A 25,701-nucleotide genomic window follows, 5' to 3' on the forward strand; every position below is an offset into this window, starting at 1 on the left:
TTTCAAAAGTGGGATGAAAATAAAAGACGACGCATTAATTAGGTTGTAATTTCATCATTCCGCTATAGCACCTATTAGACTGCTAAAGTGGACTAATAACGTCAGCTTGACCCAAAATTAAATTTGGGCCATAATCGTCGTGCGCTCAAATTTTAAAACTCTTACAGTGCACTTCAGGACTTTTGAAGCTTTGCACGAGATGTCTTTTAATAACGACGGATCATGTCAATACATATTATAGATTTTTGTTGAAACTTAGAATTTATTTAAGAAAACTCAATAATCATTTTGATACGATCCATTTAAGTTCGTTCAGTCAATTTTTATGAAAGCACTAACACCTTAGTGCGTATACCTAATTAATATTAATACATGTGCTTTCAGCAACCATTTCTAATTTAACACGATCAATCAATGATACTTTTTGGATGCATATTTTTTATTTTTTATTCTACACTTGTTGTACTCCTTTTTGAGAACATGTCCAGATCCATGCACCAGTGGAGCATGACGAAGTATTATGACTATGTAGCTGTTTGTGCGGAGATTAATTTTAAGATGACTTTCTTGATATGCAATCATGATTTCCTCTTTCATCATTTTCATTGTCTTTACTATTTCTAGACAATTATAATATTACACCTTACTATTTTCCAGTTCTGTAAACTCTTTAGATAAGTATGACTCAAGAGTATAATGTGAAGACGTTTGACCATGATTCAATTTTACTTTTTTTCTTGAAGTTTCAGAAATTCAACTTCAATTTTCAGTTATCATAAATTACATTTTGATATTCAACTTCAATTTCCAGTCATCTTTTTTTAATCTAAATCTTTTTTTCTTTTGTTTACATTGTACACTATAACATATTCAAACCAACATGAATTTGAGCCCATTTTAATATTTTATTTTGGATAAGAAGAGAGGGAAAAGGTGGATCAAGATTGTGGTTTCGTAAATCAAAATACCTTTCTATAAATAGAAAGATCGAAGAGGCAAAAACTGTGTTTTGGTCATTGTCATATTTCTACAAAACCCTTTCAGTTTCAAGTCTTTTCACTACTGTGTGGTAGGTCCGTATTTGCTCCAAGGGTTTAACTTTCCCCCCAACAAATTTCTACCATGGAAACGCCTTCTTCGCAGCCCAAAAGGCGTGGCAGGCCAAAGGGTTCTGCTGCCAAATCCAAAGACGAAAGAGAAAAGGAACCTCACAGTTCCGGCAAGATGAGAGGTAGTGCTAGCAAGAAAGCTGCTGCTGTGGACGAGGAGTATGTTCAGTGGAAGTCACTCGTTGCTGTCCTCTATGACTGGTTCGCTAATCACAACCTCATTTGGCCTTCGCTCTCTTGCAGGTATATATGCCTCTTTTTTAAAAGTATATTTGGTATCTTATACATTTCTAGAACTTCTGCTTTTCGGTTTTGTTGCGTTTGAAGTCCTTGTTATGTGTTCTGGACTCTGTTGGCAATGATGTTCGATTACTTTAGGTCTAGGATTTAACAACCTTTGCTCTTTGGTTTGTCTTTACCCAAAACATTCATGGTAGATGAGGGTTATTCATGAAGAAGCAACCACATTGCCTTGTTGTTTCTCTTGTTATGTTTGGGATACGCTTTTCCCTTCTTTTTTTTTCAATTGAGAAGATATAATTAATTTGGAATCTGGTGGTATCAGTTTTATTAAAAGGAAAAAAAGGAAAAGAGAAAAATAAACAGAAAGTGAGAAGGTTGACGTGAAGTACACATTACTTGATTCGAACACAAGCACTGTTATATATATTTATCGGTGAATAAAAGTTACAACATGAAATACACACAACAAAATAATTTATCCCTGGATGAAAGCACCAATGAAACTGTAAAATGAAGTGTTATCGCTGGATGAAAGCACCAACAAAGTAAGCAACTTACGTTAAATTCAAGATTGCAAACATATATGAATTTGGTCCTGTAATGTAGTGTTGTCAAAGGTGCCACAGCCAAAGACCTGAAGTGAGGCTCAAAATATGTTGACCGCTTTGCCTCATTTGATGTGCACTTCAATGTCGTCATTAAGGCTCTGAGACAATCTTTTCCTTGCGAATAAGTGTTATATATATATATATATATATTCTATTTGCACCTTTTTTCATTAAACTTTAAAGCATGCTTTATTTTGCGCTTTGCGATTAAAGCCCCAAGGGACCTTAAAACTTCTTTGCATCTTTTGATTTTGATAACACTCCACCGAAAGGCATTGTTAATGAGTTGAAACTTGGTGGATGATGTGTCTGTCCCTCTACCCTTCTCCACCTAAAGGCCATTGTTTGTGGAGGGTTCAAATTCGTGAGGTGTGTTTTACCCATATGTCACGCCTTGTGCTCTTACCTCTAGATCACAGCCCTGGTGGCATAACTAATTTCAAGGTTTCAACATCTAATATAGGTAATGTAGGTAATGTCCAGCTCCTTTTTCATGAGGTAAAAGATTGATCGTTTCACATTGGGATCATTTTCTGCGTCATTGTTTCTAACAAACTTCTCAAAAGCTCATGATTTTGCCTATGAATCCCTAACTTCTCATGTCACATTGCTTCATCCCTTAAGCTACAAAATGATAATCCACAATAGCACTGCCTAAGCCATTGTTGAACTGTCATCTATAGTGGATAGTAGGTAGTTTTTCTTATGTTGAATAAGTAAAATTTAAGAGTAGTAGTAATATGGACATATGCAGGACCTGTCCGAGCAAATAATTTATATGACATAGATCCGCTGTTTGATTTCCTTGTTTCAATGCAATCACTGTAGTGATTGAGTTTTGTAACTGTTTGTAATTATCCCCGACCAACGGCTCCTGTTTTGTTGGGATGTTTCTTCAATAGAATTTCAACCCCTGTTCATTGAAAAATAAATTGGCCTACTAAATACCTAAATACATGGTGGCACTCTTTACTGAGCTGTATACACTAGAGGTTGACTTTATGAACATATACGGGGGATGTTTTGGACTTGGATCAGTAGATGGATTTTGTTTTTGGTGGCCCATGCTTCAATTATTTGAACCACTTTGTTGTATAAGAACTGCTGCTGCTGCATACTGTTTACTAGACATCGCTAATGCTTTGATCTAGACATATGGCAGCTAATTCAGTATACTGTTGTGCAACAGTGGCGGACACAGAACTTTCACTAAGTGGGTTCAATATTTAAAACGGAAAAATAAATTCGCAAAAAAGCGAACAAAATAACAACAAAACAAAGTTTGATTAATAAAAATATATTATGTAAATTGTATTTTGCGAGTTATTCATTTCTTGAAACTTATTCATAGTACTATCATCAGAAATAATATTAATTTTTTATACTATATGAGGCGCAACACACCCGCTCACAAGTCATAGTCCATTCGATTTCACAATTTTTTAAAACTAAAATATCCTCCAAAAATATGATGGAGAAGATGTGGAAAAGGTGTTAAGGAACAATTGTGTCTTTAACCATGTTAATGCATATATTAGAACTCATTGCATTATTAATACCATGAATTTCCATGCACTAGCTATGTGGACCTTAATACCAAATAGAGTGTATAACTAATAGTCTAATACAAGCAGTATTAGTTATACACTGTTGAAAAAAAGTACCAAACAAGGTACTAGTAATGCATAAAACAAATACATGCATTATTTTTTTCTAATATACTCTACTAAAAGATCCCTAGGTTCTGATCTTTTGAGAATTGGGGACTATTATTCCTGTTTAGATTGGAACTGGGAACCTTTTTTATTTTATTTTAAGTTCAGTTGTATTATATTAAAAAATGGTTTTGGGGCAAACTACAGAAAGGGGAAAAAATACTGAAGGATTTTAATGTTTAAAAGAAAGAGGCAGCTAATTTGTAGTTTGTGTGATTCGAAATTGGGGCCATTTTTAAAAATTGAACCCACGTTGCTACTGGGCTACGCTTTGCTCTTTGTTCAAGTGGAGTCAAATGTTAATATATAGCAATATTGTTTAAAAAACAGATTTTATATGTCTATATATGGTGTAGTTTTTCGAGGAAGTGAGTTTATATGAACCCTTTTGCAACCATGTAGGTCTGCCCCTGATTGTGCTGTTTCAGATTTCCTTTTGAGTTTTGGCCTGCTGATTTCACTGACTTTGCTTTAGTGTTCCTAGATCCATCTAGGAAGCTACAATTTTTCATGAGCGGTGTAAAACAATGAAATTACTGATAAAGGTTATTGATATCTGGTTTCTTAAGATGAGATGGATTTTGAGGTAACAATTGCTGCAAATTTGTAAAATAGGGTGATAGTGTAGATTGGTAGTTATTGCTTTCAAAATTTTTTAAGTAGTGCTTACAGAAATGTGGAAACACAATTTGCTGTTCAATGAAGTGTGATATTTGACTTATTTAACTCTGGAGTTCATTCAATTAATTCTTAGTTGAACTGCTCACTTTCGGAAGTTTTTGCAATTCATTAATATAGTGAATCCACACGTAGGAGTATAATTGCCCACTAATTATCCACGGTAAAACCCTTGTTTATATACCTCTTTTTCTCTTTACCTTCCCATCTGCCTCCCCATGTGAACAAAGATTATTTAAAGAATAAGTTGTAAATGGTCAATTTAGGACGATCGGGGATTGTTTTTTTTGTTGATAAAATCAAAGAATATTTTTTTCTCGTGCAAAGTATTTCAAAAAGTTTTTTAATATCTTCAACCCTGTTTGGATTGACTTAAAAAAAGTAGCTTTTAAGGTGAAAAATAAAAAGTCAAACTTAAATGACTTTTAAGTCAAAAATAAAAAGTAGAGGGAGATCTACTTTTGGTTTTTAACTTTTAAACTCATTTTAAGTTATTTTTGACCTTGTCAAACACTTCCAAATGCTAAAATGACTTTAAATTAGGTTTGACCAATTTTTAAGTCAATCCAAACAAGCTCTTCTTCGTTATGTATCTAGACCATACTTTCCCTAATATTTTTTCACATCCCCCGTCTACCCCCCCTCCCCCACCCCCCCAAATTAGGGCATAAAATAATCATAGCGGCTGTACTACCAGTTAGCTTTCTAGGGTTCTGTGGTGAATATATCCACTTTGAGCCATTACATCTTCTGTCGGTTCTTGCTTCTTTCCATTGTAAAGATTTGATCCATCTACGAATCAAAATGGTAGTTACCTCAAGTTCTGTAAGTGGCAACGAAGGAAAACGAAACTTGGCTCTTAGGGGATCAAGTAGTGAAGATGGGGAGAAGAATGTTAGCAAGTACGGTGAGGAGTATCAGGTGTGGAAGTCTAATATCCCTGTGCTGTATGACTGGTTCACCAACCATAGCACTATATGGCCTTCTCTTTCTTGCCGGTATTATGATTTCTTTCTTCATGCAGTATACTATAATTTTGTTATGCTGTACCAAGTTCTATTGATGAAGACGAAAACTCATTTTGTTTTTTTGCTTTCTTAGGCATGTAGTTGATCTCATGAAACTGTATATTTGCTTATGTCATTTGTATGTATAGTTGCAGGTGAACAATTAGAAATCACAGATTTGATGACAAAAGTTAAATCTGAGTATATGCCTAATGTTAAAACTTAGGCAATTATTGTAATAGAGCTTTATGAGTAAGTTTTCTAGTTTAGAAATGGAAATCAAATCTTTAAAACTTGGAAGATAGGTATTAATTTGGTATATGACTTTGTGATGTCTTTTGATTGTTCCCTTTCATCATTAAATGAAAATCTCTTTAGGAGAATCTGCTAACGCTTTCACCAAGATTTGAATTCAAGGTAGCAGGTTGTGGAATAACTGAGGTGCGTTATAAAAAAAAGGAATTTGTATCCTTTAAACCAAGTTTTGAATTCCCAAAAGAAGCAAAAAAAAAAGATCTGAATAATTACCATTTGGGTGATCGCTTTGTTGAGGAGGTATGTTCTGAATGATAAGTAGGACACATGCTTATGTATTTAGGAGTATATTGTATCCGTCCCTGCACATGGTGGTCAAATACTATGTATGTGGTAGAGTATATGCATCTTGCACATGGTTGAACAACATATATGGGATGTCCTTTCTACTTGTAAGCTAGTTGGTTTTCATGGTTTATCATTTCAGCTCATGTTTTTTAAGTTCTGATCTCAAACTATGTAATTGGGTTGTTTTGTATTTGGTATGTGATTCTCTTTTTTTTTGTGTGTGTGTGTGTGAGAGAGAGAGAGAGAGAGCTGTGGTAATTATTTCCATGTGATGGTTATCCACAGAGCTCTTTGGCCTTGCATTTATATGTTTGATGAAGTGGATAATAATCTCTTTTTTTATGAACATTTGAAAATTAGTGTTGCTGTCTCATTTTGATCTTGGTCTTATCAAGTTGTTTGGTATAAAAATTGATCAGTCATATTAATGGTCATGTCTTTGGCAACAGGTGGGGTGCAGTAGTTGAGGAGGGTAAATATAAAAACCGCCAGCGACTCTACCTTTCTGAACAGGCAAGCCTGCATTGCACATGATTATTGTTTTCTGGTTACTATTTTCAGCATTTCCTGTGTATTCTACATTGATATCCTAAAAGATTTACCATATCACCAAGATTTTGTAGAAGTATACTCTTTCCTTAATGGAAAAAGGTTATATTTAGTGTAGGTGATTTATGTCTTGTTTTTTATTCGTTTCTTTTTGGGATTGAGGGCACCTGCTCTCCCTCTTTTGGCAAATCTCTTTATTATAAAAATAATATCAATAGTTTACTTGTCTTGGGGTATATAATCCTTGTTATTCTCCTGCGTGCCTTTGGTTTGTTGAGATGCTTGAGTGGAAGAGGTACTGGAGCACACCTCCACCTCTGATCTTAAGGTTGTTGGTTCGAGTATCATATATGAAGATTTCTTGTTTGAGTTTTTGGTGTATTGTGTGAGGAATAGGGTTAGAAGCTTAGAAATATGATTTAGAGCCTGTTTGGATTGTGGCTTATTTTAGGTGCTTTTAAGCTAAATGATTTTTAAGCACTTTAATTGTGTGGGTAACATTAAAAAAATGCTTTTAAGCAACTAGTTTTTAAGCCAAAAAAAATAAAAATAAGCCTATTTTTTTTTGAACTTAATGGCTTTTGGCTTCTATAAGCCTATCTGAGTAGGCTCTTATTGTGGTCTTAGATTATCTATTGTGCCTCTGGTTGGTGCTAAGTGATCATTCTACTAAGTAATTTGCAGTTCCATTGTGAAGGTGGAAATGAAATCCATGAGGTTTAGGTATAAAATACTATTTGAAAACATCTTCTTCCTTCATATCCCCAAGCATAGCCCAATAATTTTCTTATTTCCAAATTTTAGTTTTTAAACTTCCATTGTAAATTTCTTGATATTTTTGTGATGCATTATTACTCCACTGCCTCTACTTTTTTACTTAATCATGGGTACTGTTAATTTTCTCTCTCTAATCATCTTTAAGAGTAGATATATTCATTTCTCACATTTTTCATAACAGATTCTCTAACGGATTTTTGTTGATGACATAGTTCTCTAACATAAGCAGAGCTTGCTATTATAAAGCTTTCCATATTTCTTATATATAAGAATATCAATATTGATCATTTAGTTTGATGTCAATTGCTTGATTTGTGAACAGGTTATTTGTAGAGTTTATAGGTTTAAGTAGCAATTATGTTGTTTGTATTAAAGTGTGCTTTTTCTTAACAACCAGCTATTTCTGTATTGTTGCTTGTGTCCTTAAATTTAGAAATGTAAGATCAAAGATTTCAAAATTTGAAGTAGCATCCTGAAAATTACTTTTGACGAGGAGTTAAGAAGTGGGCTTTGGCGTGCTGCAGGCCAGAGTTAAGACCACTCCTGAGCTGTTAGAACCTAGAAGTTTGGGGTGTGATTAACTGGTTCAAGTTCCCTTAGGATCCGAGCTAGCTCCTTCTCCCTACAGTAGGGGTTGGGGCCAGTTTTAGTGAGCTAGGCTTGGGCGGTTTCGTGGGTTGACCAGGCCTTGCTACTACGATGGCTAGAGTTCAGTTCTACCATTATTATTGTCATCGTTGCTGTTGATATTAGTATTATCAAATAATTTCATTTTTATAGTTTGCTCTCTGACAGGTTAGTGTTGACAAATATGATAACTTATTGTTCCATTGCATGTACAAGAAATGAGTTGAGTTTCTGGATTCTATAATTAGGCTCATACATTTTTTTAATCTTTAAACACTTGTCTTTCAGACGGATAAGTCAGTGCCTAATACTTTGATCATCGCCAATTGTGATGTGGTTAAGCCCAGGGTTGCAGCAGAAAATCATATTGCAAATGTAAGTATGTTTCACATTTTAATACGGTCTTGTCTTAGTTATACTGCACATCAATCATCATGACTTTTTTTAAATGGCTTGGTTCTAGTTCAATGAAGAGGCACGCTCGCCATTTGTGAAGAAGTACAAAACCATAATACATCCGGGAGAGGTAAAAACTAGTTGAAGTTTTGAACACTGAAAAAATACTGAACTGGCACGCATGTTCACAGAGCTAATAGTTGATCTAGTTTGCCTGTGAATGTAAGTTCAGTATTTTTTTGTATTTACCACTTACTGGTACAGTAATTACTCAAAAATAACTACACATACATGCTTGCTAGTATTTAAGTAATTACAATGTAATTCCATTGTCATGTTTGGTGGTACAAGTGTAAGAATATAGATATTTTTCTTGATTACAAACTCAGGTCCTTGTAACAACCAGCTGATTGTACACACCTTATTCACCCTCATGTTTCCATTTGTTGCAGCTACCATCTGAGGAATAGTAGATCTAATCTCACCTCCCAGTTGCTTTACCAAGTCAGGATCTATGAAATTGTGTGAGCTCCCAGTGTCCATCAATATGTGTAATTCTTTCTTTGAGTGATAACCACCTTCAAGGTTCTATAAATAACCTAATGAACCATTTAATGCATGAATAGAGATTTCCATAGCTCTGTAGGTTGAGCCATTTCAAGTTGATTGAACCCTTCTTCCTGGACATCCTTTCCTTGTTCCTCCACATTATCATCACCCTCCACTTGTTCCAATTCCAACAGAAAAAACTGTTTGGAATTTTTGCATTTATGGCCAAATGTGTATTTTTCATTGCAGAAATAGCACAACCCTTTTATCCTCTTCTCATTGATCTCTTCTATGCTCAATGTCCTTATACTGACTCCTTTAGGAGAAAAGAAGTTATTGATCCCAGGTGTAGGCAATATCATTGGTTTACTCTGCATTCTATGATTACTTATCTTCCTAGATGAATTGAAACTCTGAAGTCTATTTGGTTGCCTTATCGCAGTAAGATAGGCCTCCTGTAGTCTTGCACTTCTATAAGCATGAGATAATGATATAGGATTTGTCACCTTCACGACAATATTAATTCATGCTTTAACCCTCTAATGAAATAGCTAATAGCATTTTCCTGTGGAAGTTTCACCCTAGTCAGATGTTTCTCAAACATAGCTTGATACTCCTTCACGCTCCCCACCTACTTGATCTTCTTAATCTCCTCCATAGGGTCATTGAAGTCGGTACCAAATCTTTCAACCATGGCCATCACATACTCGGTACAAGTAGCAGTTGTAAATATTGCCTATGTCTCATAAAAGAGAGATGTTACGATATAGCTTCTCCTTCCAGTTTTAAGCCTTGCAACTAATACCTTTTCTTCATTGATAACATTTTTCCATTGAAAAAAATAACTCGATCTTGAATAATCAATATCTCAAATCCTCTCCAGAAAACTTCATAAATTCCTTTCTCGACCACGTTGAGAAATTGGAATTATAAGTGAAATTGATGGGACTCCTGGGTATGTGAGTTCTCCCTTTAGAATGATGAATTCTCTCTTCAGAAACCCTTGCAGCCGAAGGACCATCCTATTCCATTGGAGTTTTCTTCCTCCTAGATTCTCGATTGCTGACCAAATGTTCCTTCAATTCCATGACCACTTGATCCACACTCTTTAGGTTTGCAACTTCCCCGCCTAAGTCCCCATTTTCTTTGCCAATTTCTGCATTATTTCCTTCAATTCCCCCATTTATGTTGGAGAATTATCGTCAGACCATGTTCCTTTTGCCATTAACATCCAAGAATAGAATGGCTTTGTTATAGTGTTACTCGGTTGCAGGAATTTACAATGAATTCAAGGATCGAAGCACTGTTTCAGGTTTTTCTCGAGAAAACAGTTAGTAAGGAGGAAGAAGAATTGAGTTATATTTCATGTCATGATTGTACAATGAATTGATTTCAGGCTTTATAGTAATTGAATTGAACTAAATTGAACTCTTAAGCTAAAGCTGAATGTGTTACCATCAAACTGCTCTTAACTAATTTCCACTGTACCCAACTATGTAATTGCCTTTAACTAACTAATGGAACTGTAACTAATAATGTATCACTATATTGTTGAGATAAAAGGAGGGTGATCAACAGTTTAGGTTAAAAGTGGATAGTAGATATCATTTGTTTGAAGGGAACTTAATTGGAAGCGCGTACTGGGGGAACTAATACAGCAGCAGGTGTGGGGAAACGAGGGAGTCAAGTATGTGCAATTAAAGGCAAGTGGAACTAGAGGAGGTATTTTGATATTATGGGTTGACAAACCTTGGAAAGGAGAAGTACTAAAGTTGGTGCTTACTTTGACCTTGAAGATTCAAGTCAACATATAATGATTTTGGTCGACACATAATAGCAATCAAGAAAGGGCAAGAAGTATGGTGGAAAATAGGGTTGATTAGAAGTTTGTTTACAGGGCCTTGGGTGATAGGGGATGATGTTACTATTGGTAGATATGCTTCAAGAGTAAAAGAATTTCTCCAAAACCTCTACATACAGAACATAATTTTCTGATTTTGTTGAGGAGATGGAATTGATTTATCCTCAACTAGATGGGAGAAGCTATACCTGAACTAGAGGGAACAACCTAAAAAACTCTTCCTGGAATGATAGGTTTTTATACTCTATTGAATTGGGAGAAAATTTCAATAATATGAAGCAAGATATTCTCCCTAGAATTTGTTCTGAATACACACCAATTGCCCTTTAGAGTGGCAAAGTTGGAAACACAGTCCGATTTTAAATTTGAACGATGGTGGCTGGAATTTAAATGCTTCAATGAAAAATTTAAGGTTTGGTGGTATTCCATTATTATTAACAGAAGGCCAATTATATTATAGTAACCAAGGTAAAAGCTTTGAAGGCTAAATTGACATAGTGGAGCTCAAGCACCTATGAGAACTTGGAGAAGAAAAAAATTTTGATATCAAGCAAAATTGCAAAGATTGACAATGTTCAACAGAATAGATCTTTAATTTGAGGAAGCCATTTAGAAAATTAATTTATTCATGAATTTGAAGATTATTCCAAAAAAGACGAGATTGCATGGAGACAAAGGTCAAGAATATTGTGGATTAAATAACCACATTGATCATTGTTCGCAAGAGGAATAACCACATTGATCATTCGCTTGTATGAGTGAAAGATATTATGGAGACAGAGAACATTAAAAGGGAGGTCATGAGACGTTCTAGTCTGAAAACGAGAAATGGATGCCCTATTACTATATACCTTCGAGGAGAAAGAAGTTTTGAATAGTCTGAAGACATGTACAATAGATAAAGCACCAGGTCCAGATGGGTACACTCTGGGGTTCTTTGTTCATTGTTGGGAGGCTTTAAAGAATGATGCGATGTCCACTATGTACAACTTTCATTCTCAAGTAGTTTTTGTAAAAAAAGCTTCAATCTAACTTACATAGCTCTTATTCAGAAAAAATGGGGGTAAGAATTTAGTGATTTCATACCTTTTAGCTTAATAGGAAATATATATAAATTGATATCAAAGATCCTCACATAGAGACCGAAGAAAGTGATTCACAAATTAATAGATACTTGCAGTCTTGAAAGGCATATAGATCACATATCCCGATCTTATTGCCAATGAATGCATATATTCTAGAATGAAAGATAAGACACTAGGCATCATGTGCGAATTGTATATCGAAAAGATATGTCCATGCGATTGAAAGTTTTTTGCTTGCAATCATGGAGTAGATGGGGTTTGGAGGGAAATGGATCATATGGATAAGATTTTGCATTACCACTGTCAGGTTCTTTGTTTTGATAAATGTTTATCACCTGAAGGTTTTTTTTCCTACTCAAAGAGGTTTGAGACAAGGTGATCCATTATTGCCTTTTTTGTTCATTCTGGTGATGAAAGAACTTAACAATATGGTGAAGATTGCCTACAATAATGGGTTGAATAAGAGGTTTTTAGTCTAGCAAAGGAATATAATGAAAGAGTGGAAGTAACACATTTGCAATATGATAATGACTCATATTCTGTGATGCAATGGAGAGTCAGTGAGGATTTTTTTTTGTCTTTGAGGCTATTTCAGGCCTCACTTCATCGGAGAAAAAGTTTATTTTTCCCAGTAAATGAGGTGGCAAGGATTAATCAGTTGGCTGGAATTTTGGGTGGAGAGAGTAGGTAAGATTTCAACAATTTACTTAGGAGTTAGGAATGCCTCTGACTGCAAAAAGTAAATTAAGAGATGTATGGAGGGCTGGGTATTAGAAATCTGAGAAAGCAGAAAAATAGTCTCATGATGGAATGGTTGTGGAGACTACCTAAGGAAGAAAAATCTTTATGGGGCACTGTGATATAAGCTAAGTATGAAAAGGAAGGTTTTTGGTGGACAAAAGAAGTAAACACACATATGGCACAAGTTTTTGGAGATCAATTAGGAACCTATGGCATGTATTATTTGCAAGACTAGTTTTAATGTGAAAGATACAAGAGGATTTTGTTATGGGAAACCTGACCTGTAGAACATTGATGCAAGACTGGGAGATGGAAAGGTTGGCCAGTTTTTATGGCACTCTAGACTAGTGCAAGGGGCTACAGGAAAGAGAAGGCACTCTAAAATGAGATGTCATTGCAAAGGCATTTTTATGGTAAGCTATGCCTATAAGAACATGAATTAGATGGGTTCCTAGATCAGGTTTTTACCTTGGAAGCTTATTTGGAAAGTAAAATTTCCATACAAAGTTACTATTTTCACTTTGTTGGTAGTGAAAGTAACCTCCTATCTAGTCATTTGTTTTTTTTGTGTGTGTCCGTGTGCAGATGGGTGGTGGGCGGAGGGGGGAGTTTGATTTTATTGTATTCGAGGCACTTTTATCGATACTTCCATTTAGAAGACCACTTCAGGGTCTCTAATCCCTTTTGTGGTCCTCAACCACCAGAATCTTTCCCTATCCTTCTTTTTCTTTTAAAGCCTTTTTTCTTCATGGAAAATCGTATTTAGTTTAGACTAGGTGGGAAATCTTGACATTACAGAGTAATGTATTTTGATACATGGTTTGAATTTGAGCAAAGGGGCTCTAGGTTGGCTATGCAGAAGGTTGCGAGAAGCATCAGAAGTCAGGGGTAAAATGTTTAAGACATGGAGAGGCAGAGATGTTTCAACTAATATCTTTTGCTCCTTGAAGTTCAATTAGTTTGGTCGGTTTTTGTCGATCATTACGGTTGATGGCCAAATGAGGTCTGTTATTATTATTCTAGAAAACAAGGACAATGACGGTTGGTTGGGACTTGTCAGACGAATTTAAAGCTTCATCAATAGGAGGTCTGTAATGCAAGCTGGTACTCCAGCAGTAGGGGAGGTAAATCATCCTTCAAAGAGGGGAGAAGGTAGCTAAAAGGATGCTCTCTATAAGAATAGAGAAGAGATGGATGGTGCAGGAACCAACTATCTCCAAGGTACAAGGCACTATGACAACTTCTTCACACCATGATGGAAAGGATCTTTACAGAGATGCCTAGTAGGAAGCTTTCCAGATTGCAACGCGATGCCAACAAGAAATGATGTAAGAAGGTGGATCCAACAAACTTGGAAAGGAGTTTACAATATCCAGGTTTTCGACATGAATGGCATTCAATTCATGTTTGAATTTCAGTCGAGGAAAGATGCACTACATATTCTTTTTGGTAATTGGAAGAGACGGGGCAAACAACTTGTGCTTGACTGGTGGTCTCCAACATCTGGGGCTTATCTAGCCCACACCACCTTTGAATGGTTTTGGATTCGAGTACTTGGTCTACCTCTCCAACTATGGTCTGAGAATATTATGAAAGAGATGGGAGATAAATGTGGGGGATGGCTTGCGATAGAAGAAGAAACCACAATAAAAGACCATCTGCGATGGGCTCGAATTAAAGTGAAAGGCCCTATTGAAAATATTCCCAGGGAAGTTGAAATTTAAGATGGTGGTTTGATTTTTTCCGTTCCAGTTTGGGTTGAAGCTCCAACAAGATTTTACAGATCTGAGGTGGTTGAGCTTGACAGTCGAGAAGTCAGTCCTAGGCTAGAGAAGTAAAGGGCTAAACCTGCCAACTCCATAGAGCAAATAATGACTTCCCAGGATTTGCGCAAAGGGGCAAGACAAAAGGATCTTGAGGATAATGATATGCATTTAAGGAGTGTTATGGGGTCCAGTAGCCATGTGGATAAAGCTGTTGATGTCATAAAGCAGATGTTGACTTCATAGAGAATTGGGCTAAGGAGAGAGGAAAATAATCTTCTGGATGTGATGGGACATGCAAATGGGGGCCCCACTACTGCAGGTCAAGTGAAACCCCAATCAAATTATTTAGGCCAGTCGCCCCATTTAAATAAAAGCCCAACAAAGGTTGTTGAGCCTTTTAGTAAAGATATAAACATTTGGGCAGTTAATATAGAAGCCCAAAATACTATCAACATGCATAGAACAGAGTATGTGGAGTGAAGTGTGAAAAATAGCTAGTCAGACGAAGTCTCTGCAGCTAGACGATATAAAGAAGCGTCATTCAAAGTTGATTATGTCGGAAATAAGGGAGATAAGTGCTAAAACTAAGGAAGGGGAGGTACAGGGGAATTCTCAACAATTAATTCCTCTTAGTGATCCGACACCTCTCAATTGTGATGCCTCTAAATGCAGCAAAGAGGCAGAGGGAAAATTTAACCGATGAGTACAAAACAATATTCTTCGACTCAGCCAAATGTTTGGAATGTCTTTTGATGGTTAAACTGGCGAAACTTGGTCGTTCTGTTAAAAATTGATCAAAGAAGGGAAAAGAAAGGCTCCTTAGCCTTAAGTGCTATAGAACATAAGGATAATTAGATATCCTTAAATAGCTCTAAAGTCTGATCTTCGATGTGAAGTTCAAGGATGGAGAACCTAGGAGTGAATCTAGAAGCAGGGGGAGAAATTTTGACACCCAGTTACAATGAATTTAAAAATTCTATCATGGAATGTTAGGGGTTTAAATATGGAGAATAAAAGAAATTTGGTGAAAAGCAGAGTACAACATGATGGGTAGATAGTATAATTTTGATGGAGACAAAGCTAAATGGGGCAGTAAGGCATTATATACAACAATTAGGGGGGGGAATAGGTGGATGGGGGAATATGGCAGAAAGCGATTGGCAGCAAGGGTGATATTTTAGTTATGTGGGACAAAAGATCATGGAAAGGGGAGATGGTGGAATATGGGAACCAATCAATTACTTGTGAATTAAGTGGAGTCGATCAAGAACTAATTTGGTTTCTCTCAGCAGTCTATGCATCTTGTGATAGAAATGAAAGGATGGAGTTGTGGGAAGATTAAAAGCTATGAGGAGTCTGTGTGAAGGGCCCTGGGTAGTATGTGGGGATTTCAATACTACTAGGTTTCCTTTCGAGAAAACCATGTCAGGCTTTCTAAAGCCATGATAGATCTGTCCAGCTGTATCAACGAATAGGAGCTGATTGACCCCCTTTTATTTGGGGGCTCATACACTTGGAGAAGAGGCAAACCATAGGAATGCCTCTAGGATAGACAAATTTTTATACTCGTTCCCATGAGATGAAATGTTCCTTCGAGTTAGGCAATGTACTCTGCCTAGCTTGGGTTCTGACCATAATCCCATTGTCTTAACATGTGTGAATAAGGCCTTCAGGAGTCGAAAAGTGGTGACTTAATGTAGAGGGTTTCAAAGTAAAGTTCATGAATGGTGGAGCTCCTTTGAAGTGTCAGGAAGACCGGACTACAAACTAGCTACTAAGTTGAGGTTGCTTAAAACAAAACTGAAGGAATGGAGTAGAGAGAATAGGGGGGAATTGGAAGGCAAGGGAGGAACAAATTTTGAGTCAGATAGGGGACATGGAAGTTACTCAAGAGACTAGAGCTCTTCTTGGTGATGAACATATACTGAAAGTACACTTGAGCATGGAATACAAGGAGGTGGCAAAAAATGAAGAAATTTTTTGGAGACCAGAGGTCCAGAATTCATTGGATTAAGAATGGCAATAAAAATATGAAGTATTCCATAGAATGGTAACAACTCACAAGAGAATCAACACCATTGCGTCATTAATGATTAATGGAGAGTTATCTTCTGAGCCAGTGGAAATGAAGAACCCTATTATGGATTTTTACCACCATTTGTATAAGGAGGTGGAAAACTTGAGACCTTCAATATATATTCTTAACGTACAGTGAATAACAATGGAGAAGCAAAGTTGGTTATCTAGAAAATTCAGTGAGAATAAGGTGCTAGAATGGATAAGATTGTGTGCTTGTGATAAAGCACCTAGGCCTGAAGGTTATACCATGGCCTTCTTTCAGGCATTCTGGGAAACTATAAAGGAAGATCTGATGCAGACCTTCCAACGCTTTCACTGTCACCAAAGTTTTGAGAAGAGTTTCAATGCTACCGTTGTGGCTCTAATTCCTAAAAAGGTGGGGGCAAATGATCTAAGAGACTTCACACCAATCAGTCTCATTACTGGGGTTTATAAAATAATTGCCCAAGTGTTGGCAAAAAGGCTGAAGTAGGTGATAGACAAGCTAGTCAACAAAAATCAAATGACTTTCATTAAAGGGAGACAAATAATGGATGCTGAATGTATTGATACTAGGATTAGAGGAGATGTGCTAGGGGTTATGTGCAAACTGGATATTGAAAAAAGCCTATGACCATCTTAACTGGGACTTCTTGATCAACACTCTACAAATGGGTTTTGGTCCTACATGGCTCAAGTGGATTGAAATCTGTATTAAAACCATCAGGTTCTCTATTTTGGTTAAAGGAAAACCTGTAGGTTTTTTTCTTGCTGAAAGAGGTCTTAGACAAGGAGATCCTTTGTACCCTTTTCTGTTTATCATTGCCATGGAAGGGTTGGACAGTTTGATGAGGAGAGTTTTTCTAAACAACTAGATTAGGGGTTTCAGAATCAAAAATAGGGTTAATGAGGTGATGAATATGACTAATTTATTGTATGTAGATGACACAATCATTTTTTGTGAAGCAGAGCAGGAACAACTTCTGGTAATTTTTGAGGCATGCTCTGACTTAAGGTGAACTGGAGGAAAAGTAGCATTTTCCTATTAAAGAGGTCCAACAGATTCAAGCTTTGGCTAATATATTGAAGTGCAAGATAGAGAGGTTGTTTACCGTTTATCTATTTGCCATGGTGCTAAGCATAAAGCAGTTGCATCTGGGATGGTGTACTACAAAATTCAGAGAGGAGACTGGCACTTTGGAAATCCCAATATCTATCCCTTGGGGGGAAGAGTCACTTTGATTAACTTTGTTTTAGACTCTTTGCCAACATATGTGATGTCACTTTTTTCTATTCCCGGCAAGGTAGTCAAAGCTATAGAATCATTGAGGAGAAACTTCCTTTGGCAAGGTAACAAGATTAAGAAGAGCTACAACTTAGTTGAATGGATGGCGGTTCAACAGAGCAAAAGATATGGGGGTTTGGGAGTAAGAAACCTAAAGATACACAACAACAGCTTACTTACCAAATGGTTGTGGAGATACAATTTGGAAGATAAAGTTCTAATGAAGGAACTCATTCTACACAAGTATGGTCAAGAAGATCAATGGTTCAATGGTGTTCAAAGGAAGTGACTCAAACATATGGTGTGGGAGTATGGAAGACTATAAGAAACCTATGGTTGGCTTTGATAGACAATGTAAGGATAAAAGGTTGGTCGAGGAAATAAGGCTTTGTTTTGGAAGGAAGACTGGACTGGTCAAGGGTCCTTGGAAAATTTATCCCCTGGGTTGTTTTTCATTTGCCTGAATCCTGTCAGCAAAATACAAGAGGTTTGGTCCCCACAAGGATGAAATTTGCTCTTTAGGAGATTTCTTAATGATTGGGAAATAGAGTGGGTAGGGATATGCTAGCTTTGATTGGAGATTTTCCCGACACAAATCTGGAAACAGATAAATTTCCAGATAAATTGCTATGGAGGCATCATAGTGATGGTCAATTCTATGTGAACAGAATGTATAAAAGGGATCTAGCCACAATTGCGAGGAAGAAATCAGGGCCATGAAGTGCTATATTGAAGAGTGTAGCCCCTACTAAGGTGAAGTGTTTCACTTGGTTGGTAACTAGGAGAGCTTGCCTGACACATGCTAAACTTCAAAAGATGGGAAAAATTATTGCCTCAAGATGTTATCTTTCTAAAGAGGCTCTAGAAACCAACAATCATCTCCACTGCATAGTAATTCACCAATATAAAGAGCCTAAATTGGATTATGCCAGAATGCACAACAGACCTACTAAGTTATTGGGTCAGAAGGGGAGGTAGTAAGAGCCAGACGAGGTGGTGGAGAACTGTACCTGCTTGTATCTAGTTGTGCATTTGGAAGGAGATAAATCAGAGAATTTTTGTGGGGAAAGAATGCACTATAGAGAAGATTAACTGGAAAGTAATTACCACTTGAGGTTTTTGGTGTAAAGAAATGAACATAGAAGAAGAAATTCAACTAGTGGATTTCATAGGAGCTTTGTAAGTAGTCCTGTTTTTTTTTGTTGGTTTCTATGTAACTAACACTTTTGGAGGTAGCCAGCATAGCCCTTAATGCCCCGAGGAATACAATGTTACCAATTTCAAAAAATAAAAGAAGTTTTATCTCAGGAGAATCTATAGAAGTGGGGCAAACATATGTGCTCCATATGTTATTTTTGTGAGCATAATGCAGAGACAATTAATCACCTGTCTCTGCTTTGTAAAGTGGTTAGCCAGCTTTGGAATTTATTTACCAGCTTCAGAGGCATAAGATGGATGATGTAGGGAAGAATAGAGGAGGCATTGACTAGTTGAAATTTTGAGGGCGGTGGTAGCATTAACAAAGACAGATGGAAAATTGTACCAACAGTAACATGGTGGGCCATTTGGACAGAGAGAAACTCTAGGTGTTTTGAAGGCAATACTAGCTCTCTGTAAAAGTTGAAAATGAACTGCATTATAAGTTCTTGTTATTGGTGCAACTCAGAGTATACAGATCACTCAATTTCTATAGTAGGCATCCTAGGATCCTTATAAGATGAGAAACGATTTAGTGTTATTCTATTATTTTTACTCTTGGATGTAAGATTCAATGGTGTAATTTTGGCCTCCACCATCTTGTGCTGATGTTTTATATACAGTCTGTTACCTTGTCAATAAATGAATAAATTAAATAAACTTCTTTTGGATAAACAAGTAATATATTTTAGTGAAGTGACAAATATAAGTGCATACAATGAAACATTAAGTTTTATTTATTATTAGGTGTTTAATCTATACATTTTTAAAAAATATATATTTAATAATTATAAATTGACAGCTAATATCGTTAAGAGTAATTGGCATCTTCCCACTCATGTGAGTATTGTTTTTAACAACTATTGCACTCATTTGAAATGAAAGACACACTGCATTTTTGAAAAACAGAAATATAAGAGAATTTGAAAAATCATCCAATTTTATGCTAACAAAGTAATAACTTGGCCAAATGAATTTGAAAAATCATCCAATTTATGCTGAGCAAGAAAAACTTGGCAAAAGAAACAATCCAAAATGTCTGAAATTGTTTTTAACAAGTATTCCACTCATATTTGAAATGGAAGACATAATATATATTTGACAAATTATCTGGTAATTACACGATGTATTTACCAGACCTCCTTTAGAGTTAGAGTGTAATTGCTCTCTCTCAAATACATACAATTTCATGCTGACCAAGTAATTACTTGGCCAAACAAACGATCTTAATCTGTGTGATTACACTCGAATCTAGCTACAGGGTGTATATCCATCTTCCACCACATTTGTTTAAAAAATAAATCATTTTGACGAGGAACTCAAATGCAGTGAAACAAAATAAATAGTCTATACCACAAAATTAAAATGAAACCGGAAATAAATAATATTTGATGTTTGAGAGTATTGAATTGTTTCAGCTATGTGCTTATTGTTTCTTATGCTTCTCCTGCTAACTACAACAACAAACCCAGTGTAATAGCACAAGTGGGTTCGGTAGAGTGTACGCAGACCTTACTCCTACATCCTGGAGGTAGCGAAGTTGTTTCCGAGAGACTCTCGGCTCAAGTAATACCAAATTATCCCTAGTATATGAAAGAGTGAAAACCTTATATTTGATACTACTATTCAGATTAAAAGGAAAATAGTTCACTCCTTGTCTTCATGCTTTTTGCATTGCCAATTTCCTACTGGATTTCCATTGCTTGATCGTATCCTCATTGAGGGCATTAGCTCTTTTGGGTGTAAGGTTTTAGTTTACGTCAATTTTCAATGCTACATCTTCTGTATTTTCAAAGTAAAGTTGAGATTCTGCATTTGTAGTTTTGTGATTTATTTAGAGGAGTAACTTAAATGTAGCAAAGTTTGAATTTAAAAATAAAAATCTAGAAAGAGATGTATATCATGCTCTGTTTTGCTTAGAATCAGCATTGCTACTTGTGACGTTCTGTGAAGTAAAACACTTGTTGAACTTGCTTGAGATTTATCCTCTTGCATAAAAATTGTGCAGTTCGGTTCTCCAATGAGGAATTCTATTTGAACTATTTTTTGATATCCTTCTCCAGGTTAACAGAATCAGAGAACTCCCGCAGAACAAAAACATAGTGGCAACCCATACTGATGGTCCTGAAGTAAGTGGTTTTGTAAGGTGTTTTGTGGAAGTCTTAGTTAAGTTACTGTGACATTTTTCTATTTTAGGCATATCAATATTTTTTAATTGGTAACGAGTTTGTTATTCATCTATCTAGGTTCTCATTTGGGACATTGAAGCTCAGCCTAACAAGCATGCTGTCTATGGTGCTGCTGCTTCGCGTCCAGATCTGGTCTGTGTACTTGCTCTCTAAATCTTTTTGATTGGTCTATATTTTGGGTATATCTTCATTGTGCTCATCACTCATAGTATCTCTTTGGTCGATTTTATAATTTTTTTTGCTTGTGGAATGTGCTCTACTAATTGATCTCAGCACCTATCAACTGACACCAGTAATATGATTTGGCATCTTAAGCTATACCAACCCTTTTAAGCAAACATTAAATGTCTTTACAGGTGTTAAGTGGACATCAGGACAATGCAGAATTTGCTCTGGCTCTGTCCCCCATGGAACCCTTTGTCCTCTCTGGAGGTTTGAAGTTCCTCATTTTTTAGATGTCTAATTCTTAAATTTTCTCATCTAGTTATATTTTAGAATCAGGTACTTGTGTTGCCCAACTTATGTACCAAATTAGACTCCATCTGATCCGATACAGTTTTGGATATGTAAGGTTCATAAAAGCTACTTGTTCTAGTAGTATTTAGAATCATATTATGAACTTCTGGTCTGATGTTGCATCCCCTAAGATGCTGTCTGGAACTTAATATCATAATTCAGTGGGTTATAAGTGATTTAGCCACTTCTGGTATTTCCTCATTTGAGATCATTTTCTGTCAGGGAAGGACAAGACTGTTGTATTATGGAGCATTCAAGATCACATTTCAACATTGGCAGCAGATGCAACCAAGTCTGCTGGATCTGGTGGCTCTATAATTAAGTCTGCTGATAATCCTTCTATTGGACCGCGTGGTATCTTCCATGGCCATGCGGACACCGTTGAAGATGTTCAGTTTTGTCCTTCAAGGTAATGTCGACTTGAATGTCTTAATTTCTTTGCTGGATCCTGTGGGAGGTTGTCTGGGTGGAGTGAGGCTTACAAATTAGGCTCGGGTTACTAGAGCTTCTGATGGTAAAGTCTTCATATTTCCCTTGGTTCTTCTTTGGTAATCATCCACTTCTACTGAGTTGTCATCCAGGGAGAGAAATATTAAAAATTTATCTTATTCCCTGAGCTCTACCTGTTGCTTCCCAATTGCTTGTCTTCATGTGCTTGCTACATCCTCCCTTTGGATTATACAGTACATTGATAGCAGAATTATAGCTTATCTTTGTTCTTGTCAGTTACTCCAGAATGTTCCACATGAACATCAGACAGTGAAAACTTAAACATCAAAGCGCAACTGTTCAATTCAAACTTTAAGTTTCACTGTCTGATGTTTTGGAACATTCCGGAGTCACTGACAAGAACAAAGATAAGCTGCGATTCTGCTATCAATGTACTAAAACATTTTGTTCTTGATACAGCTTCTGATTTCTGTGATATCCTTAGCAGAAAGGGTGAATAAGCGTTCGACCTGCGAGATTAACGTGTTTTGAAGTATCTGACCAGTCTTCTGAAGCTGACATTTTGTTTTAACCTTCATGAAGTTCCCAGGAATTCTGTAGTGTTGGTGATGATTCATGCCTCATATTGTGGGATGCTCGTGTTGGTAACAATCCTGCTGTAAAGGTCTGGTGATTACTTTCTTGATTGTTTAATGGCAAACTTCATCTTTCAGAGAGATTGTTAATGATATAGGAATAGGTAGGCTATCATGAGCCGAAACTGCTAAATGTGCAACTCATCTCACGTTTCTGAAGATATATCTTGAATGCAATTCCAATGGTTGAATGATGATTTCTTGAACATATGTTAAAACATAAGCCAATCTTTATACAAAAATTTCTACCTTCTGAGCATGGCAATATTTAGCTTTTCCCAGATAGCATATGTTAGCTTAGCAACTCTAATGGTCAAGTGATGATTTAACATAGTTCAATTATCTTCATACCAATATATCTACCTTTCGAGCATGACTCTGTCAGCTTTTCCTAGATATTCATGTGTTATTGCCGTCATTATCTGTAACAGGTTGTCTCATTCTAGCACCAATATGGTGTCTTGTCCCAAATGTAGTTCTAATCTATCATATAGCCGTTTCTATTAAGTTGTTTTTAGATACGCTTGATCGTCAAATTTCAGTCGATAATCCTTCATAAGAAATATCTAAAGAACCTAATGGGATACTGGTCGTTGCTGTTTTACAGGTTGAGAAAGCTCATGATGCTGATCTTCATTGTGTCGATTGGAATCCTCACAATGACAATCTTATCATAACTGGGTATGATGTTATATAGTAAAATTATATAAATTAAGAAGATACTGTGCAATACCCAAAAAGAGAGAAAAAAAAAAGGAAGAGTGGTCATGTATGGGGCTGTTAATGGGGCATGCTGCTACAACTGTCTTTTCTTTTTCTTGTAAATGGCCGATTTTCCATTACTGGTATGTTATATCATGAATTCGTATAATATCACTCATCAGTGGTCATGTAGGTGCGCACTCCTGCTTGGACGTTTTTTTTTAGTTCATATAGTTTATCTAGTTACAAAAATCTTACCTAACCTAGTGTCACTCAGGTCCGCTGATAATTCAGTACGCTTATTTGACCGGCGAAATTTGACTTCAGATGGGGTTGGGTCACCAGTACATATGTTTGAACATCACACAGCTGCAGTTCTCTGTGTTCAGGTATTTCATTTGCTGTGTTCTGTTAATCAGTGAAATTATGTTTATTGATACCTCTGCATTAGATTGCTGTTAACTGATGACTTTTCATTTACAGTGGTGTCCGAATAGGTCTTCTGTGTTTGGGAGCTGTGCAGAGGATGGTCTCTTAAATATTTGGGACTATGAGAAGGTATAGATACTCCGGTCCTTGGAACTTCCTCAGACTCGTCTATTTCTCCCATTTATCCCTTCCCTCTTGTGTGTTATTCCTCTAGTTGAAATTATTACAATTCCCCTGGGAGTCCAGCTTCTTGAAGAAGCTTTTTTATTTGTAAATGCTGCTGTGTGATCTTCATCTTCTGTAACATTGCTAGTCTTTGGATAGCGAAGTGTTTGTCTGCAAAGATACATGATAACTGTACATTCTCCAATGCAAAAGGGAGGGGAGAGTGGGTACACATTTTCAAATGTTAAGATGGAATCTTAAATTCCAACTAATACCTTTTACAGAAAAAGAAGCAAAATGAGATCTGCTCATGATATACTTACACAGGGGTGATTACTTATCAAATTTATTATCTTGTTGGGCCTTTGATGCTTTATCATATAAAGGCAATGATTCGTTAGTCTAAAATGTTCCAAGTTTGTAAAATTCCTTCTTGACAGGTGGGGCTCAGATGTTGGTAGTATGAGTTATTATGTATTTATTAGTAGTGGGTATCTTGTGCACATTCAAATAAAGCAGCAGCCGAATGATGAATTGAGATGTGTTCTATATTCATTTATTTATAAGCAAGTAGCTCTCCTTAATAGTTTTAGTTGATTTTCTTCACAGGTTGGCGCAGCAAAAGATTCTGATATTGAATCTGATGAAGATGAAGAGGAGTCTCCTCCAGGCTTGTTTTTTCAGCATGCTGGCCACAGGTTAGAAAGAACCCCTTTACACTGGGTTGCTGCTTCTTGGTTTTGTTTCTTTTTCCCTTTTGGACTTGAAACAAAACAGACTATAAATCAATCTACCTAGTCTATTTATTTTTGTTTTCTTTTAATCTCTTTCTTCTAAGGAGGAAGGGGGATAGTGATAAATTCTAAAGTTTGATGGTAGTTAGTTTTGGATCGTGAGCAATGAGTACCAACTGACTTTTTTGAGTTTGACCCAGGGATAAGATTGTGGACTTTCACTGGAATGCTTGTGATCCATGGACTATTGTTAGTGTATCTGATGATGCAGAGACCTCTGGTGGAGGGGGCACATTACAGGTAGATAATCATTTCTGTTGCTGGCATTTTGAGTATGATATGATATAATTAGTTTGGCTCTAATTTTTTATTGGATTGTACAGATATGGCGTATGATTGATATGTTGTACCGGCCGAAGGCTGAAGTTTTGGCTGAGATGCAACATTTCAAGGACCATGTGGGCAAGTGTACCCCTAAGTGCAAAGGCTGATGAGTGTTATTTTTGCGCAACAGTAGGCAGTAGAGATGCCATTAGTATTATTATACAAGTTAAACAGTATGTGTAATAGTTGGAATGGAGCATATTTATATTTGCATGTAAAAGATATGCTGGAAAATGATAACTATGCTAGTAGACAGCAAGCCTCAAACTACCAAAGACTGTAGAGCATGTTGTTGTATGTACTGCATCTGTGCTAATTTGCTCCTTGATGTTTTGCATTTTCTTATTTAGCATGATGCTTTTTGTTTCAAGTCCGTTCATCTAGGATGGGTTGGGTCAACATCTAGCTCAATCTAAATTTACGTGAGTTAGGTATTGAGTTATATAATGGGTCTAAGGCCATGGGTGTGTTTGGTATGAAGAAAACACCACTTTCTTTGGTTTGATAGACTTAAATGGATGTTTTTGAAATAAACTTATTTTTCTTAAAATTTATAAAAAATGACTTTTCTTTATTTTTCAAATCTTTCCTTCGAACTTCAAGTTTATAGTTTTTTTTCCTTTTACCCTGATCCTCCCATCAA

The 25,701-nt window shown here is 36.3% G+C and overlaps 1 protein-coding gene across 1 annotated transcript; it reads left to right on the forward strand.

Annotated features, from left to right (window-relative positions):
- Positions 1 to 741: 741 nt before the first annotated feature.
- LOC107026383 (WD-40 repeat-containing protein MSI4-like) lies at positions 742 to 25,407 on the forward strand. The gene is made up of 15 exons (XM_015227332.2): positions 742 to 1,352; positions 6,413 to 6,476; positions 8,205 to 8,291; positions 8,380 to 8,442; positions 20,918 to 20,983; positions 21,101 to 21,175; positions 21,400 to 21,475; positions 21,782 to 21,968; positions 22,592 to 22,673; positions 23,252 to 23,325; positions 23,624 to 23,735; positions 23,830 to 23,904; positions 24,550 to 24,638; positions 24,875 to 24,974; positions 25,058 to 25,407. Exons 1-15 carry the CDS (start codon positions 1,123 to 1,125, stop codon positions 25,163 to 25,165), a joined length of 1,488 nt encoding a protein of 495 aa, XP_015082818.1. The 5' UTR covers positions 742 to 1,122; the 3' UTR covers positions 25,166 to 25,407.
- Positions 25,408 to 25,701: the final 294 nt, after the last annotated feature.

Source organism: Solanum pennellii, chromosome 7 (genome assembly GCF_001406875.1).
Source record: "Solanum pennellii chromosome 7, SPENNV200".
Classification (NCBI taxonomy): Eukaryota; Viridiplantae; Streptophyta; class Magnoliopsida; order Solanales; family Solanaceae; genus Solanum; species Solanum pennellii.